Source organism: Galeopterus variegatus, unplaced genomic scaffold, assembly GCF_000696425.1.
Source record: "Galeopterus variegatus unplaced genomic scaffold, G_variegatus-3.0.2 Scaffold2577, whole genome shotgun sequence".
Lineage (NCBI taxonomy): Eukaryota > Metazoa > Chordata > Mammalia > Dermoptera > Cynocephalidae > Galeopterus > Galeopterus variegatus.
In genome coordinates this window covers 236,890-256,670 of record NW_007728688.1, presented here as the reverse complement: position 1 = coordinate 256,670, position 19,781 = coordinate 236,890, and the positions used below count along the sequence as shown (strand labels likewise).

Below are 19,781 nucleotides of genomic sequence, written 5' to 3'. Positions count from 1 at the left end.
GCTCAGGCCCAGGGCTTTATTACAGGCGAAATTGGGCCTGTTTTATGGTACCTATTCAGACATTCCACCATTGATTCTCTTAGGATAACAGCAATATCGGTAAGATGGATCACCTTTTGGGGATATATGAGTATCTGAGTATATTTAAACACCAAGTTTGAAGAAATGTGCCAGAGTAAGAGTAAATTTAATTGAATAGGAAGGAAACTGAAATCTCTGAGTAATGGTTGGTGAGAGCAGTAACTTGCTTTTCTCCTAAAGCAGAATTTTTAAAAATGGGGTTGGAAAATGTTGGGACTGTCAGGGAATTCCAGTAGGACCTTGTAGGACCATGACATTATGGCTTCAATAACTCAGTGGAAAAAACTGTGGTAGTAAATAGAGTATACAGGATTTCATTTGTTATATTTTTAGAATTTCCTGACATTTTCTGTTTGCACCCTTGTTCAGATTTTGCATTAAACGGGTTTATCATGAGTATCATATGAATCATCTTAATGTTCAGGCATCTATAGTTCTGCAACTTTTGCATTTTGATTGGTTGTCTACTACTTTGCTCATGTAGTTATGATGACTTGGTGTAAAGGATAATTATATACGAAGATGTGTTAACGTGATTTTTATCAATTTAATAGCCTGTTGGACGAATATAACCCTTTCTCATGTGGTTTTCTTGAATACCCCATTTGATTACCAGTCTCATCTGGACTCTCAACATTTTGTGGCACTCTCACTGTATCTTTCTTGCACTTCTCTCTGTAGCAGTTTCATACCTTACCTTCTCTCCTTAAACCTCCAATCCCACATTTCATCCTGCATCCTCACTGAATAACTTTCCCTTACTACGTCCAGTGGGAACCATCCCAACTTTCTTCTGCCATATTAGCAGACCTAATTACAAGCCCACCTGTCCTCTCTCAGTTCTTTTCCTCCTGGTACAATTGATGAGATGTCCTTTCTTCTGTCAAAGGCAAATCTCTTCATGTTTCTCCAAATCGTCTTCCTGGTCCCTTTTTGGGAACGTCACTCAAATGGTTATTTTTTTCTCTTTCCTAAATTTTGAATCTCTCCTCCTCTACTAGATCCTTCTGGTCAGCATTCAGGTATTCATTAATCTTCCCCATTGAAATAACAAACAAACAAACAAACAAACAAAAAACACAAACATATTAAAAAGTCTCAAGGCCACACATCCCTTCTTCATAGCCATACCTCTTTAAAGAATTATTGCCACATAACGTTGTTCCTTTCTGGACCATGTTTCCTTTTCAATCCAAGCTGTTATCTGTCCTAAAAATGCCACTGAAGCTGATCTTGTCTTTCATGTTGCTAAACCCTGTGGATATTTATAGATGTTTTTCAGTTCTATCTTTCGTTATCTATGTAATCTTAAAGATCAAAGGCTAAAAATCTTGCCTCCTGAATATCATTAAGAAAGGATATATAGCATCCAACGCACACACACCCCTCTGCTTCACGAGCCACATGTTTTCAAAATTACAAAACTAATTATGTATCAATAATTACAGAGAAACCATCAGGAAGAATTACAAAGTACACCAGTGAACTTTCTTGAATCATCTTTCAATTATATTTTAAGGTATCCATTTTAATCCTGAGCCTTTAAAAAAAAAATCTGTCTTGCTTTAACTGGGTTTATGTTATTTTCATCTTTCTACTCAGTATGGTTTCTTTTCTTGGCAGAGTTTTTCAATTGTTCCCACTAAAGTCTCATACCTTCTAGCCCTTCCTTTCTTTATCTAACATATCAAGCTTGACTCTTTCATCTTGGGCTTCTTTTACTTTGTTCTTAGCATTCATCTGAGTCATGTATTTTTTTTCAGTGAAATTTTGCCAATTGTTGCAATAATGTCTCCTTTTCTTTTCTGCTCCAGGATCCTGTTCAGGATTATATGTTATATTTTGTTTTCATAACTCTTTAGTCTCTTCCAGTCTGAAACAGTTTCTTTGGTCTTTGTGTATTTCATGTCATTTTTAATTTTAAAAAGTGTACAGAGCTTTTATTTTGTAGGGTGAGGCTCAACCCGGGTCTAGCTGGTGTTTTCCCATTAAACCTCCATAGCATCCATTGATGACTTCCCACTTTACAAGCTGAGCATTGTTGATTTGAAAATCTGAAATCCAAAATGTTTCAAAATCTGAAATTTGATGCTCAGGGAAATGCTCATTGGAGTTTCAGATTTTGGCAAATATTTTTGTATAAAAGACCAGATAATAAATACTTTGAGCTTTGTAGACCATATATGAGTATAGTTTCTGTTGCATACTTTTGTTTGTTTTGTTTTCAATAACGCTTTTAAAATGAAAAAGCATTTTTTTTTTTTTTTACCGATCATGAGCTACACAAAAATGGGCCTCAAGGCATTGGTTGGAATTCTATTTTTAGGGAGCACTTTCCCTTATCCTGCATACATATATACGTATGTATGTATATCATTATGGACTCATGGATATTTATTTTATTAAATGGATTATAATGTGATACTACTACTAATTGAATGCTCAAATTATCCCAGATTTGGCCAGTGGGATCCCTTTAAGCTGGTTTCTGTGTCTTTTTGACCTATATCAATCATTGTTCGAGTACTTCCTTACCCTCTGACTGCATTCTTGGCTCATTTTTTACTTTTTCCATGACAGCCCTAGGATCGGTCATTTTTCCAAGGAGTCCATGGTAATTAGGAACAAAGATCAGGGTGCTCTTTGTGTTTGTTGCCAGGGGTGTCATTGTTTCTAGGCCTTCTCTATATTCAGAGCTAGAAAAAAAATATATATCCGTACATACACATAAATTTATTTTTTTATATCATTGTACATATTTTGGGAAAAAACTCATGAATTCATATTGATACGTCCAATTTTAATCTAACACCTCAGGATTCTTTCTAGCTTCTCTTTCCGTGTTTGTAAATCCCTTCTCTGAGAGAAATCTGGTAACCATTATTCCAGTATATTTACTTATGTGTTCAACCAGTTGATTTATTCCCTTGGTGTGTGACAAACTCCCATCCTCTCCTCTGTGATACTGCAGCTCCCTTGCCACTACACTCTGCTTCCTTGGCTACTCCTTGGCTCAGCATTCTCTTTTCCCTCTTTGTCTGCCTTCCTCAGACTCTGACATATTGGCTCTGGGAGGGAAGGTTAGAGAAGATGGGTTAAGGAAAGCAGAGTCATCTTTGGTGCTTTCCCTTCCCTTATCTCTTTCTATTTCACTAGTTACAAGCAGCTAGTCAACCTGTCCTGTGATTCTCTAAGCATCTCTCAGATCTTTCTACCTCTCTCTGCTACCTCCATGATCCAGGCTATCATCACCTCTCACCTGGACCACTGGAATAGCTTCCTAATGGTCTTCCAAAGGCCAATTTTTTGTTCTACCAACTCCATCCTCCACACAGAGTGAACTTCATAAAATCATTTTTCTTCTTCTTACTTATCTGCTTAAACTTTTCACCAGCTTTCCATTTTTTTTTTTTTTGAAGGATTGCTAATACGTTATTCAAAGTACTAGGTAGAAGTTGAAAATTGATGAGTGTTTTTAGATGTTCAAAGCAGTTAGCACATTTTTCTTAGTAAATTAGTTATGTTGGTTTATTTTATTATAATGCCTTATAGATTGTAAGCTCCTTGAAATCCTGAACTACGTTTTGTTTATCTCTTTTTCAGTTTGATACCAGGTCTGTTGATAGCAAGTTAGGACTTTACCTGCAAAGATTAAGAGGGATCCTCCTGTCCCAGGATTGAGTAGAGGGCAAGAGGTTAATAACATTAAACCCTCCTCTTTTCTAGGAGACAAAGAAAAATAGGCCACAAAACTGCTGCTAATAATAAAGGTAATACAGTGTGAGATCATTGTTCAGGGAAAATAGTTATTCTAATATTATGGTCTTAAGAAAATTGCATCTGCATCATCATAAGCAGATTTACATGAGGATTTATTAAAAACTGAGGTTATAGGAACTGAGAATATGCATTGTGGGGCGGAGCCCGTGGCGCACTCAGGAGAGTGCAGCGCTGGGAGTGCAGCAGCGCTCCCGCCGCGGGTCCGGATCCTATATAGGGATGACCAGTGCGCTCACAGCGCTCACTGGCTGAGTGCAGTGCAGCCGGTCTCAAAAAGGACAAAAAAAAAAAAAAAAGAATATGCATTGTGAAGCTACTTCACACTTATTCTGGTGAGGAATGACAATCCCTTCCTTCTTGGAATGCCTAACAGAGCTGACCTTCTTTCCCAATTTCTTTTTTCATAGTCACCTCTCAGGAATGTGTTCTGGAGGTTACTGTACCCATTTGGTGATAAAGATAAGAATTATTAATGTAACCTTCACGGTCTTGCATGGTTTGGCCTTTGCCTACTTCTTTTGTCCCATCTCACAATACTCATTCACTCACTCACTGTGCCTCACCCAAACTTACGTTCAGACATTTTCTAGAATTCCCAAGCATTTTTCTGCCTCAGGACCTGTCCCCTTGGTGTTCCCTGTGCCTGAGATGCTCTCTGCTGGCTTTTCACATGGCCAATTCTTCAGCTTTCAGCTTAAGTGTCACCTCCTTAGTTAGGACATTCCTGGATCCTCTACTTCCTTTCTGTGATTAACTATCATTTCTCTTTCTGTTTTCCCTCATAGCAGTGGACACAGCTGTATTTATTTAACTTATTTAGGCACAGTGTTTACCTTTAGAATTTCATTTCCAGGAAGATAGGAGTCCTGTTGTTCCTTTTCTGAGCACATGATAGGTGCTTAGTAGATGTCTGTTGATCGCATGAATGAATGAGCACCGGGTGGAAGATAGCATTGCTTGATATTGAGGCAGCAGCCTGTTTCTTCTTCCCTTTATCACTGTCTGCATTTGTTGCCTCCGTTACTGATTTTTCTCCATTTCTCCTACCCATTCTTCTACACCAGTGTGGCCCTCAGGCCAGCAGCATCAGTATCACCTGGGAACTTGTTAGAAATTTTTTTGGGGGGCCCTAACCCAGATCTGTTGAATCAGAATCTCTGGGGAAGGGGGCCCAGTAATCTACATTTCAACAATCTTCCCAGTGATTTTGCCTGCTGAAGTTTGAGAACCACTTCTCTAGACTTTAGAGCTATTAAAAAACACTGTCATGGCCTGGAGTGAAAGATGATTAAATTGTCCTTCCCACTCAAGGGTGGCATTACTGGTAGGTATTGGTAGCTGGGGGAGTGAGCCTGACTTGGGTAATGTGTCGAACAGAAAGAAATGATTCTTAGAATTATCGGGATTATAGAGAATCTCTCCTGAGGAACCATAATGGGAACCAGAGAAACCCATAGGGTTAGATTGGGTAAAACAGCTCCTACAGAGGAGATAACTGGATTAATTATAATTACTGAAGCACTGAGATGAAAATGTGTCAAAAAGTGAAGACAGGGTGACAGAGATGCAAAGGATTATTCAAAGCCCATTTCTACAGAATGATGAGAGGCCCAAAAGGGTTAATCCCAAGAGCAATTCCTTCACGAGAGAAGGGTTCTAGGAGTAACCCCAAATCAGGTTTTTTCTCAGTTTTTATTGTCCAGGCAAGAAAGTTACAGAAAAGAACACAGGTGATTAATCAGTCATAGTGTAAGCAATTTACTATCTAAGGAGTCAAAAAACTAAGCTATATGAAGTACAAAAAGAAACAATGAGATATCATCGTGGCAACACTTAGTTCCCTAAGAAACTTAAAGAAACAGCAGAGGGCAAGATGTGGAACATCCCCCAACCATTAACCTTGAAGCTTTTAGCTCACATACTTTCCCATCATTAGGTTTAGCTGCACCAAGGATGACTACCCTTAGAGCAGTCACTTTTGCTGTGTTACAATTTTTTTTATGTACAACAGAGACTTTAGTCCTGGGAAAGTTTTCTCTTTTTCCCAAGCTTAGCATTTATATGTGTAATGCTAAAATGTTAGGCTATTCCTAAGGCTGCAGGGCTTTGGCCATGCTAAAATGAAAGGCTGTGGCCCTACTAAGCTACTACCTATGCTAAGGGCTTTGGCCCTACTAAAACTAAGGGCTGTGGTCCTACTAAGCTAAAGGTTAAGGCCCTGTGAAATACATGTGCTTTATTAATGTTAGTATGTTCCACAAAGAAGTATGCGAAGTAGTGGTTCTCTCTGGGGTTGGGGAGCTTTTCAAGAAACATTGACTTCTTTTTCTTCTGTATCCACCCCTGCCTCTGTTCTGATATGTCTTAAGATCTCCCAGGAGTCAGAAGAGAATGTGTATAGTTTGAAAAAAGGTTTCAGGGTAATTTCATTTATCAAAAAACCATTTGAAAGACCAGAGAGAAATGGTTCTTAAACTTTTTCTTCTCTGGTGATTCTGTTCATGTTTTGAATAGATATTCAGCCTTCACTTTTGAATTAGTTCTTTTCTTTGAAATTGCTTTTATTAAACAGACTGTAAGGAAATACAAATTCTGGAGATAACACTAAATGTTCTTTTTGAAGTAAAATTTTGAAGTGAATTTTTAACTGAACCTTTTTTTCCAATTTTAAAATGTAGTCTCGAACTCTATTTTAATAACTAAATATTTTAAAACTAAATTGCTGGAGATCAGATTTGGTATTTGATTTTTTTGAATCAGGAAATACAAGCACTAATGTGCTCTTAAGACTCTGCATCTTCTCAGTTGCTCTGAAGCTCTCAACTGAGTTTGATATTCAGAAGTGACTAATTAAAAATTATTTTCTTCATGAGCTTTTCAAAATAGAAACTCTATTAGGCTTTTGAGCAGCATTCTGAAGAAGAGATATTCTAGTTGCCCTCATATTGCTTTGAAATCTATTTAGAAGTAGTCTGGACAAATTGTTTACCAAGAAATTTCCCCATTGTCATTGGGTAGGGATTTCACGTCAATAGAAAGTCAGTTTTGCTGTGCCAGCTTCTCCAAGAATTGTTTAGTACTAATGAGACTTACTGTTTGCTGTGTTGAAGTCATTGTTGGGAGAATCCTAATTTGCTGGAAAAATTCTGATTGTAGTGTGATCTTTAGGGACATCATTTAAAATGCCATTTTTTAATATTTGGACTAAGACAATAATGAAACAAATTGTTGTGATTTTATGAATAGCAGTTTTCTTAGATTCATTACAAATGAGTTTTAAAAACTTTCACAATTATTTAATCTGAACCAGCTTTCTTTTTAGTGAATTTGTTTTTCATATTCCTATTTTCAGATATTACTACTATTTTTCTACCAAAACTTATACAGTTTGGATTTTAGATTTGAAGAACCCTACTTTCATATTTTCTAAACCATGATGTCTAACTTACCCACCTGTAACTTCCTTACAAGAAAGAGGAGAGACTGAAATGTTATCTGAAAGGTGCCTGAAGTAGAGTTTAATTATTCTATGGAGTTTATTCTGATATGGCTATTTCTAAATGAATACTTCTGGTATATGTTTGAAATGGAGTCAGTGATTATTAAGGTGGAATTTTATAAGTGACAATTTGATAGTTCTATGAGGAAAGGGACAATTTTTTTTTAAAGTATATAGTTAGTGCTTTACAAATGCTCATTTATTCAGTACATTTTATTTACTCATTAACTTCAGGAATGGCAGTAAATATATACATTACTAATAAAGCAAAATTTCCTGTAAATGTTTATTTCAATATAATTTTTAAAGTGTCTAAAATAGTCATTAGCATTGGAATGTAATTTCAAAAGTTATTATAAAAATAATATGGATTCACTTGAGAAATTTGAACAGCAGAGACATAAAAGGTTGAAGACTCTTCATTGCCTTTTTTCTACCCCCATCTCTCAGTCCCAGTCTTAAGAGAGAGCATCTGGAGAAGGTCCTTCTCGATTTTCAATAGTAATACTTACATTTATGTTTTCCTTTCTGGCTATAATAAAGTCAGGCTATCATTTTCAAAGAGATTAGAAATAATGTTTAACATTAAGGAAAAACATCTCCTTTAAAGTGTTTCATTTTGGGGCAAGATTGGGTTTTATACCAATCGACACTTTTCCTTATTTTTTCAATAAGAATAACTTTTAAAGGAAGTTCCTTCTTGGAGATAGAAAACATTTTTAATGTTTTCCTCAGACTTTCAAGAAAACGTAAATATTTTTCAAAGTCTTTTATCTTTTTTATAGCTCTCTCCCTCTCTCCTCTCCTTCTCTTTCTCCCTTCTTTCCTCTTGACTTCATATATCTAACAATTCATCTTATATTTGATCTTTTCATTGTTAATCAAGGTTATAAATCTATTTAAAATATAAATCAGGAAGAAGGAGCTTATGTGGCATTAATTATAGTGAGTGTTTTTATAAAACTATTCATGGCTTAAGTTTATTTTTCTCTTTGAAGTCTCCCATGTACACATGGAATACGTTCATCTCTTTCTCTTAAAAACTTTCGAGGGCTTCCTATTGCTTACGTCGTGAAATTTAAAGTTCCTAGCCTTATCAACCAACTCTTGGCTCCAGCCTGCCTTTCCAGATGGGTCATCAGGTTTTCTTCTTTCCTACTCTTACCCTTAATGTACTTATTATTATGTCTCTAATGTTTTAAGACAACTTTAGTTTTTGGTGGTAGCTGGATTATTGTTTTATTTTTAAGTTTGTTGAAAATTTACAACTTTCTTGTGCCGAAATAAGTAGTAAAGGAGCAAGGTAAGCACCTTCTACTCCTTTATACAGAAGCATGTGTTATCTGTCGGGAGAGTGGTTAATGCACTTGGAGTTGTCTGACGGATCTGTTCTCCTGTTCCTGCAGGCTTTATGTAGAATCACTCGCCATTGTCCTACCGCCTTCCAGAATGTTATTGAGAAGGTGGGACTGAACTCGGTAATAAACTCCCTGGCTTCTGCCATCTGCAAAGTTCAGCAGTACATGTTGACCTTATTCGCTTCCATGTTGTCCTGTGGGATTCATCTTCAAAGACTAATCCAAGAAAAGGTTTGACTTAGATTTCATCTATTACTCTACTTTAAAAATTATTGTTTTCACCTAAAATTTTAGTGGTTAAACAAGTAATGTCATCTCTGTAGAATTTATTTTTCATCCCAGGGGGCCTTTTTGAACTTTGCCAAACCTCTGTGCTACAGAGCATTAAAAGAAGATGTTATACGAGTCTTTTAGTGATTAAAATAGAAATCGAGTAAATGGCTCCTGCCTATTTGTCCTATTTTAGTAATGAAAAATTAGAAAATTTATGAGTCCTTCCTATCTGTTAATATTTCTTATGCCACATCAACCTCAGCCCCCATCTCTTTTTCCCATATCCTTGGCCTTCTTTAGGGAGGGGTCTCTTTATATTCTCTGCTTGCTCTGACCTGTTCCTATTGTTTTCCTTGGCTAATACTCTGCCAATCCAAATTACCTTTAAGAGCCTCCTTTCTTTGTCTTTAACTTGGTTCCCTTCCAGTCCTTTGATATTCCTTTATTGTATTTACAGTAGAGTTTGTAAGTATTACATCCACATCATAGCATTGTATAGCTATAAATGGGTCTCTATCATAGCCTTTCTCAAAGTATCCCCTTGCTAAAGGGCTATCCCTGGACCAGCAGAATTGGTATCACGAGAGAATGTGTTGGAAATGCAGACTCTCAGGCCCCACTGCAGACCTGCTGAATCAAAGTCTACATTTTAATGAGATCTCTAGTTGATTCATTTGATCTTTATGGTTTGAGAAACCTTGCCTGAGAATATTAGTCTTCAGTGAGGTGTTAACAAGTGAAAAAGGTGAACCATGGTTATGTATAAGTTTGGAAAGCAGTAAGTAAGTCACAATTACAAATATTTTCTTTTTATTTTGGTAGCTGTCTAGTTGTATTAGCCCATTTCTGTTGCTTATAACAAAATACCTGGAACTGGGTAATTTATAAAGAAAACACAATTTATTGCTTATAGTTTCTGAGGCTGTGAAGTCCAAAGTCCAGGGAACACTTCTGGTGAGGGTCTTGGTGGTGGTGACAGTGACGACGGAGTATCACATTGCAAAGTGATGGAGTAAAGAGAGTAGAGAGTAACCTCTTCATTCACTCTCTCTTTAAAGCCCTCAGAACCACACCCCTGACCACCAGTATTAATCCATTCATTACAGCATGGTCCTACAATCTAGTCACCTCTTCAAGGCCCCACCTTTCAGTTACAACAATAGGATTTCCCACCCTCAACAGTCACAGTGGAAATTAAGCTTCTAATATATGGACTTCAGGGGACACAATTCAATCAACCCACAGCACCGGTTTGGGGATCCGAATCTGTGGCTGTGGTGTTATAAGGCTGCGCTATAACCAACTGAGTTAACCAGCCAGCTCCAAATATTTTCAATTATACAACTTTTCCCAGTTTTTTATATGCTAATGTGTAATGTGAATCTTCATGTGGAGAAGGTAGTATGCAGCATTCTTTAAACCAGTCATCCTCTTTTTTTCTCAAGTGGGAGAGGGGTACACCTTTCAAATCCAAGTTTTGCAACACATGGTAAAGGTAATGCTGCTCAGAAAGGTGGAATGGAGCCACTTAAATACACTGTTTACCGTCGTTCTTCTGCATTAAATGCAGTACATTGAATTTTGGTTTTTATAATGAAGTTAAATTTTCAGTAGCTGTTATAACTATCAGACTTACATAGTAAACTTGATCCTTGAAAGTCCAAATAGAGGGTAAACCACATTTTGCTTTTATTCTAATAATTCTGATTTAGATTCTACTAAGAAGTTTATGCCTCAGAGAAAGTGTTTTTTCAACAATCTATGTGTCTAGTTTTTGCTATTAAATTTTCCAACTTATTAAATGTGTTATAATCATTGTATTAGAAAAAGTAACACTTGAGTAGTTTTACTGTGTAAGTTGTGGTAATAGAGGCTGAGAGTTTTAGCAGAATTTTTTTTTCACCCTCAGCACAGGCATGGATTGATTAAGCTTCAAATATAGCAGCATTTGAGAAAGGCAGTTAAATAAGGTGCACTAATTAATACGATTTTTAATTGTTTTATAATGTATAACTACTGTTCTGTGTATCTTAAAGAAATGAACGAATGAACAATTAAATGTATGGAATAATAAGTAATCTTTTGCTTTTGATTAGTATGGGTACTTTTAAAGACGTTCCTATTGTGGTAGAAAATACATAACAAAATTTGCCATCTTAACCATTTTTGAGTATACAGTTCAGTAGTATTAAGTATATTCACACTGTTGTAAAACAGATCTCCAGAACTTCAACATCTTGTCAAACTGAAACTCTATACCCCTTAAACATTTTGGCAGGTAAGGGGAAGGGCTCCTGGTTATTCTCTGCACTGACACTGGTAGGGTGGGGACAGGTGCCTCATTACTGGTGAAAGGTGGTGAAGGATGCAGGCTTCCCATTCTGCCTTTTCTGATACCATCATGGCAGGGAAAGGGAGGAGGAGCTTGTTACTGCTATATACAGGTAGATGTCCAGGCTCCTCATGTGGTCTCTTCTGATGCCATGGCTGCAGAGGGGTTTTTGCTATTGCCAGGTTGAGATGAAAGTCCCAGCTCTCTCTCCACTTCGTCTTTTCTGATACCACTCTGGCAGAGGACATTGTTGGGGTGCCTTGCTACAGTCACATGAGGTTGGAATTCTAGGCTTCCTACTTGCCCTTTACTGATGGAGCTGGGGATGTGGATTTTCCATGGTGGTTGGTTGAAGTAGTGTAGCTATTGTCTAAAAGTTTTCTGTCAAGTCAGGCTGCCCTTTTCTTGGTCTTTTGACTTGAGAGCTGGTTTCTCTTGTGTATTTGCATATGTGTAACTGTTGTTGTTTCCAGGCTCCTGTATTCCCCAGCACCCAATCTGGGGTATATGAGGCAAAAAGACAACCCACCAAGCACATTGCTGTGTTGACCCTCAGGTCCTGAGATTCCTATCTGGTGTCTCTTCTCTCCACCCTTCAGTCTTATATTTATTTTATGTATGATATCCAGGGTTTTTTAGCCATACTTAGTGGTATGAATAGGGAGAAGTGCATCTTCTCTCTCATCTTCTAGTTTTTAAAGTGTATTTGTGACAGCTCAATAATGTACAATGAACTTTTATTTAGAATGCAAGGTCCTGTTTTTTATTAATTAAAACTGCTTGCCATTTATTGAATCTTTATTATGTGCCAAATGCTTAGCGATTTGCAACTCTGGGTCTTTCACAGATGAGTGTTAGTGTGTTGAGTAATTTTGTTAAGTTCATGGAGGATATAAATGCTGGATACCAGTGTTCACACCCTAACAGGAGGGGTAGACAATAAACGAGGATAGAGAGTATTTTTGGATAGTGTCAGTGTTCTGAAGAACATAAAACGGGTTAATGTGATAGAGTGACTGCAAGGGGCAGTATGGAGGAGGGGTGGAAGCAGACAGTTAGCCTGGTTGGGGCGGGGGAGTTAGGGAAGGCCTCTGAGGAGGTGCAGTCTGGCCCCGAATGAAAAGAAGGAGCTCACTGTGTGAACATCTGGGGGAAGAGCTTTGTGGTTTAGCTTCCTTGAAGTGTGAGAGATCTCAGCGAGATCAGGAAGAGAAAGAAGACCAGCACATGTGGAGCATAGCAAGCAGGGAGGAAGGGATGTGGGAAGAGTCTGGGAATTTAGGATACCTGGATCATGTAGGGTTGTGAGACTGGCCTTTCTAAGGGGTTTTAGCACAGTGGACATTATTTTTACTTAAAGAAGAGAAAAGTGTGTGTCTGAGGGAGTGGGTTTGCCAACCTTATTATTGCAAAATTGAGGTTTTCTTCAAGTGTCTGGTTGTTGATAGGTTAGAATGAGTAGAAGAGGAAGAGACCTGGAGCAAACAGAAGGTATATTGCTTCCTGCTGGACAGGGAGAAAGCACTGCACATTTTTTTTTGGGGAAACCAACGCTTGTACATAGTCATTTTTATTGAAATTCAGCCTCATAAAATCTTATTATTGCAAAATTGAGGTTTTCTTCAAGTGTCTGGTTGTTGATAGGTTAGAATGAGTAGAAGAGGAAGAGACCTGGAGCAAATAGAAGGTATATTGCTTCCTGCTGGACAGGGAGAAAGCACTGCACATGTTTTTTTTGGGGAAACCAACGCTTGTACATAGTCATTTTTATTGAAATTCAGCCTCATAAAATGTCCATTCCTTTCCTTTTAAATAAAATAAATTACTGTTTACTGAAGAAAATTTAGAAGAGTCTAAAGACAAAAAAATATCAGCTGTAATCCCACTATGTAGAGATAATTATTATTAACGCGTTGGTATATCTCTTTTTTAGTTTTTTATGTGTCTATTTTATGCACACATTTACAAGTTAAAAATGTGTTGATTTATCTTGATATTTTCATGAGTATTCTGTCATTAAATATTCCTCAAGAACATTTTTTTAAAGAACTTGTTATATGATTTATTTTGTGAAGCTCCAGCAATCTAACTCTTTCCCCACTATTGAACTATTGTCTTCCATTTTTTAGTTCATACTCACCCTGGTGCAGTGAACATCTTGTTACATGCATCTTTGTGTTCACCCCTTATAGATTACCTCAAGTGTTACGACATTTATAAGGCTCTGCATAAATATCGCTAAATTGTTCTCTAGAAAGGTAGATGATGTGTGTACCATGTGCTTGTAGTTTAGCCAGTAGTCATCTAAGCCAATGGTATATTTCTCTTTTAATAAAACCTAGAGTGTAGGATTATTTAATTAGCAGCATATTTCATGTTTTCATAGTTGTTTGTAGTTAAAAGTTAATCTCTCTGATTTTCCATTTGAAATATAACACTGTAGCCAGGTTCATCTTAAACTACATTAACTAAATGGTATAGTTTATTCCCTTCTGAATCATGCTCATTTTCTTTGAGGGGCTATTTATGTACTGAAGGAATTTGTTCAGTTTATCACCTGCATTATCTATTTGGGTATCAGTGTCCTTAGACGATCATTGTCCAGCAGCTTTTTACATCAGCAGCCACTTGCATAGTTGGACTTGATTTATTTTGTGTCATCATCTATAAAATGATCTGCTTTCCCACAGTTGTGCTAAATGACAGAAGATTTCTTTATCCAAAACAAGTGTTATTTCCATACACTGTGATGTAAGAAGTGAGCCATCACAGCCATGGTAAGAGGAAACTCTCTTGAGTTTATAAATCATGTATTCTTTATATTCCAGTAATTGAAGAAATTAGACAAAACAAAATGTTTTGAGAAACCATTTTTCCAGTTTTTTCGCCAAACACTTGGGGAATTTTTTTTAAATCATTGGTAGATGGCATTTTATATGTGATTCTTGAATCATTGCTAGATGTAGGGAATTGATTATATTTTTATAATTTAGATGCTCGAATAACTGAACAAGAGGTTTCTGGAAGGCCTGACCAGGTGTATGAAAAAATCTTGTAGGTTAGGTGTGAGTTTATTTACTAATCTTTGCTGTGTAAACATTTTTCTTTTTCTGGTTTACTTTGTAATTAAATTTTTCTGGTTTTTCCAAGCTGTTTATGTATCCTGAAATACTCAATTTTCAAAATAAGGGAATGGAGGAGTTTGAAAATTCATGAATATTTCTTGGGGAAATATTCATGTTTATTGGGGAGAAAGATACTAGATAAGGTCATTATAATTTTCCTTAATTATAATATCTAAAAATTTAAAGTAGTCAATGCTAAGTTAATTAATTTTTATCAGATTGTATTTAAGACTTTTATGAATTTTAGGATTTGCATGAAAAAATTTTAGGATTTAGTGTAGAAAATTCAGAATATGTAGAATAGAGAACACAGGAGGCTGAAGTTTTGGGGTTCTGGTCAAAATGGTGGAATAGACAGTTCCTAGCATCACTCTCTCCCACAAATTAACCAAATTTACAACTATAAAAATGTAACATTAGCCAAGCTGGGGCCACTGGAGCTCAGGGGAAGCGGAGGAGAGACCTATGGAGTTCACGAAGGCGGGAGAAACCATGATGAGAGAAAGAAAAAGCTGCTCTGAGCATTTTGGGCTGCAACTGCTTTAAGGGTTGAGCTGCTGAGCGCACGGAGCAGGAGCCGGCAGGAGCCACAGCTGTGCCCTTCAGATGGAGTTACTTGGAGGCAGAAGGGGAGAAGAGGGCCTTGGTGGCCCCCAGGACAATAAGACCACTAATAGGGTTCCCATGGACCCACGCAAGAGCGAAGAGCCAGAACAACTGAAAAAAGGGAGCCATTCAGAGGCCAGTGAGTCATCGCAAAGGACCAGCGCAGGGCCCATCCCATGAGAAGTGTTTGGAGCATGGGCGGTGGGTGAGATGCGAACACCGGGAGAACACTGGGACACAGCAGGTACAGCCAATCCGCTCCCCAGTCAGCACAGGACCACTCAGAGGAGAATGGTCAGGAATGCAGAATTGCATGGGGTGCAGTTTGATGAAAAAACTCAGGCCCAGATCAGAGTTTCTACAGAACACAGATCCACCGGGTCTTTGGAGAGCCAGAAGTACCTATAAGATCAACCATTAAACCCTGAGCTGCACAAAAAGCCTTCCCAAGGGAAACAGCAGCAAAGTAGCAATTTAAACAACCACACAGCTCAAGTACTGGTTCCCACAGGAAGGTCCCCTGTGTTAGAAGCAAAGGACAAAAAATTAGTTCTGGCCCAGGCACACCACCAGCACTTTGGGGCTTGCCTGGGAACTGGAGGCTTGGATCCGGGGACCGGACCCCACTCCCACTTCCAGGCACACCATGCTAGCACCTTAGAGCCCACTCAGGGACCCAGAGTATGGAGAAGGGGACCGGACCTCTTTCCCACAACCAGGCAAACCATGCCAGTGCCTCGCGCCCTGCCTGGGGACCTGAGGCTTGGAGAAGGGGTCTGGACCTCTCTCCCACAACCAGGCACATGGCGCCAGCACCTTGGGTCTCGCTCAGTGACCTGAGGCATGGAGAAGGGGACCAGCCACCCCTCCCACAACCAGGCACATGGTGCCAGCGTCTTGGGGCCTGCCCATGGACCAGAGGCATGGAGAAGGGGACCAAACATACTCCACAATCAGGCATACCGCCAGTGCCAAGGAGCATACCAGAAAGAGCACCTCCACGTGGGTGGCCTACCACAGCCACCACAATAACCATGGCTGCTGCAAAAGCAGCTAGATACCACAGCCACCACGCAGATGGCCCGCCAACCACTGGAGTGCATTCACACAAGAAGAGTCACCAGCAGAGATAAAGAAAAGAAGATGATGTCTCTTTCCACGAAACCCATTTCAGAGTGACAGAAGAAGCATCTGCTCTATGGTAATATTGGGAGACCTGATCACATCTCTCAGCATTGGACAGATCATCTAGTCAACAAGTTAACAGAGTAACCATTATTCTTTCAGAAGGAGGGAAGAAATCTAGGGCAAGTAGAGGGGGGAGGGGGAGGAAATGGGGAAAGGGGAGAGATTGGACAAGGGGCATAAAGAATAATTACGATTTATAACAATATATATGCTAGTAATATTGATTTAATCCACATATCTCAATGTTCAACCCCCAAAATATGTATAATCAATTTTGATTCAATAAATAAATTTTTTAAAAAAGGCTGAAGTTCTTACTTTCTGAGGTGATCTCTAAAAATTTTAATGTATATTCTTTCATGTTCATATTTACTGTACACATATGTACATATGAAGATACTTCAAAAAGTTCATGGTAGATTCATTATTATCTTTTAGTTCTGTTTTTCCATGAATATACATATATGTACATATATACATTTACATATTTCCCCCTTCCCTACCGTCATCACATGTACTGTTAGAATATTTTTACAGAAATTGGATCAACTGTTTATTGTTTGGTAAACCATATTTTTCCTGTTAAATGGTGTGTTAGGGAATTGTGTATCTAAGTCAATTAATGTAACTCTTCAATATAATTTCAAAGGATTATGACAGTTCATCATATAAAGGTTTCACAGTTTATTCCAACAGTTCACTACTGCACACTTAAGAATTTCCTTTTTTTTTTTTTTTGCCATGGAGAACATTCTTATGGCTAAATCTTTAGCATGGACATTCTTAATTATTCCCATAGGTTGGACTTTGAAGTAAAATTGCTAGGTTAGCCTCATTTTTAAAAAAATTGTGACATAGTTGATTGTACATTTCTGTAGGGTACAGAGTTGAATATCATTACTTGTGTGCTCAAATCAGGATAATTAGTATATTCAGCATTATACAGCGTAATAGTTTTTTGTGTCCCTTTACCAATTCCTCCCCGCCCCCCTGCCCTCCTCCCCCCTCTCCCCTCTCCCCATCCCTATCCCACCTCTGGTAACCTCAGTTCTGTTCTCTCCTTTTGAAAGTTCAATGTATTACGGTCAGCCTCATTTTTAAAAAAGTCCTTATGCTTTGGTTTTATATAAAAATTGCTAATAGCTACAGTGCCAGTAAAAAGTGTGATAACATTGCACCCTAAATATATATATCTTTCAAATGTGCCCAAAATATTGTGGTATAGAGCTTTATTGAGTGCATGATTACATCTCTTTATTTCCTTTAGTTTACTTTTCTATCGTTAAAATTTTCAGCCAAGATACTTAGAGGTCATATGGTAAATTATTTTTTATTTTATTTTTTTCATAATCTCCATCTTTTTAAATTTGGCGAACCACAGTAAGTTATTTTTGGGTTGTTGAAAGTTGTGGCTCTGTTCTAAATTTGGCCCAGAAATCATGGCAAGTGCAAAATCTGCTTTTTCTTCTAACATCAGATCAGTGTTATCAGAAGAAGGTGACTGTTCTTAGAGTTAGAAAATCTAAACAGAGGTAGAACAGAATCTAAAAAATTTTTGTGACAATATGGTGGAGTAGGTATTCTGCAAACCCTCACTCTAAAAAACTTAAGACATGCTGAGTAGTTCTTACAAAGACATGCCTTGGTGGGTAAAGAGAATGGGAGTATCCTGAAGCTAACAATGAAGATGAGGTGAAAATCAGAAGTGCTACTGTGTGAGAGTACTAGCGTGGCAGCCCGGGTTATCAAGGAATGTGTGTGTGTTTCCAATAAAAAGTTTCAAACATGAAAAACAGTATAACTTCCCCATTATCATCAGTTTTTAATACAGGACTAATTTTCATTTATACCCCCTCTTCATTTATACATGGGTACTTCAAAAAGTTCATGGGAAAATAGAATTGAAAGATAATACGATTCTAATCACGGACTTTTTTGAAGTACCCTCATACTTAATTTGTATGCAATCCTCCTTCTGAATTACTTTGAAGCAAAACCAGACAACATATTATTTTGTTACTCATGTGTATCTGTAGAAGTAAGGATGCTTTAAAAATAAATACGTTCACAATCTCATTAAACACCAAAAGATTTCCAAGTTCTTAATATAGCCACATACCCAGTCAGAGTTCACATTTTCTTGACTGTCTCATAAATGACTTTTTAAAGATTGCTTGAGTCAGGATCAAACCACGTTTCTATTTCAGGTTGATTTGTCTCTTAATTCCCTTTCAATATATATAGGTTCTCTTACATCTTTTTTTCCCCCCTTTGAAATGAATGTGTTAAAGAAACTAGTCATAGTTCTACAGACTTTTCCACATCTGGATTTTGCTGATTGAATCTAGCAAACAGCATAGACAATATGGTGTTCTTTAACATTCTTTAACATGTTACTCCTGTAATTCTTGTAAATATGTAGGCTTATAGGTTTGTTCACATTCAAATTTGAATTTTTTGGGAAGCAAAGATGTTTCATTAGTGGTATGTGTTAAGAATGAGCAGTGACTTCAGACAGCTTTAGTCCAATCTACTGATTATAAATTTCCCCATCAGCTTTTCGCTTAATGGTTTTAGCAGCCATCAGTGATAATTACTTAGATATATTATTTTATTATGGTTACAATATATTGGTATTCTAATTCTATCATTCTGTCTTTAGGTATTAATTACTATTCCTCTATAGAAAAGAAGTCTTTCTTATCAACTCTTTGGTAATACTGCGGTACAGTTTATATAAGCAAAGGCAGGATAAATGCTTAATTCATTTATTTACTGATTCTCAGAATAATGTGTTGGTTCCCTAGGAGTCTCCAATGATTGATTCTTTCAGTGTCCTTATGAAATCACAGATTTTAAGATTTTGATGTTTCAGTCTGTTGTAGGTATTATTCTTTTTCAAAAGCCTTTTCCAGTTACCGCCCGGGTCCTTTTGTCTTAACTCTAGTAGTCTTTGCTTTCTTGCTATCTGATATGACAGTATGTTTTAGACTTACATTTTCTTCTTCTGGATCTGAAATCATCCATTTTCCCAAAGGAGCCCTTGTTCTTTTACTGGGAAGTAGTATTTACGGACCACAGTTTGATAGGGGTACTCATTGCTACTGGGTTGATTATTTGTTTTTAGGCCTTTTCCATGGACAGAGCTAGGAAATAACTATTTCAGAAATATGTCAACTGTTCATAATGGTGTTTGTAACTTCAGTGTTTTATATGAGCATTTTTTCTCTTAAGCTGAAAATCTTGGTTTTTAATAATATTGATATAAATGTTTTATATTTATATTATTACGTTATAGATTCAGAATAATAGCATCAATATTATCAACATTATGATTTCTGAATACAACCTAATTTTTTTTTTGCAATTCTTTTTGTATTTAGGATACTTCCAAATAGAGATGTGCGTTCAAATTAATTAATGTGCTTAAAATTCTCTTCAAATAATTCCTTGCCTTCTTAAGCCACCAACTTGATATACAATTAAGTATCATTCTCCTATTGATTTTGGGGGATTTTTTTTTTTTTTTGTTTTTTTTT

The 19,781-nt window shown here is 37.2% G+C and overlaps 1 protein-coding gene across 1 annotated transcript in view; it reads left to right on the top strand.

Annotated features, from left to right (window-relative positions):
• LOC103598352 (serine/threonine-protein kinase ULK4) overlaps positions 1–19,781 on the top strand; it is a gene marked incomplete at its 3' end in the record, with an annotated part of 241,815 nt that overhangs the window by 21,664 nt on the left and 200,370 nt on the right. Inside the window, exon 4 of the mRNA XM_008582347.1 lies at positions 8,767–8,949. Within this exon, the coding sequence (XP_008580569.1) occupies positions 8,767–8,949 (183 nt within the window). The remainder of the gene's footprint in view (positions 1–8,766; positions 8,950–19,781) is intronic.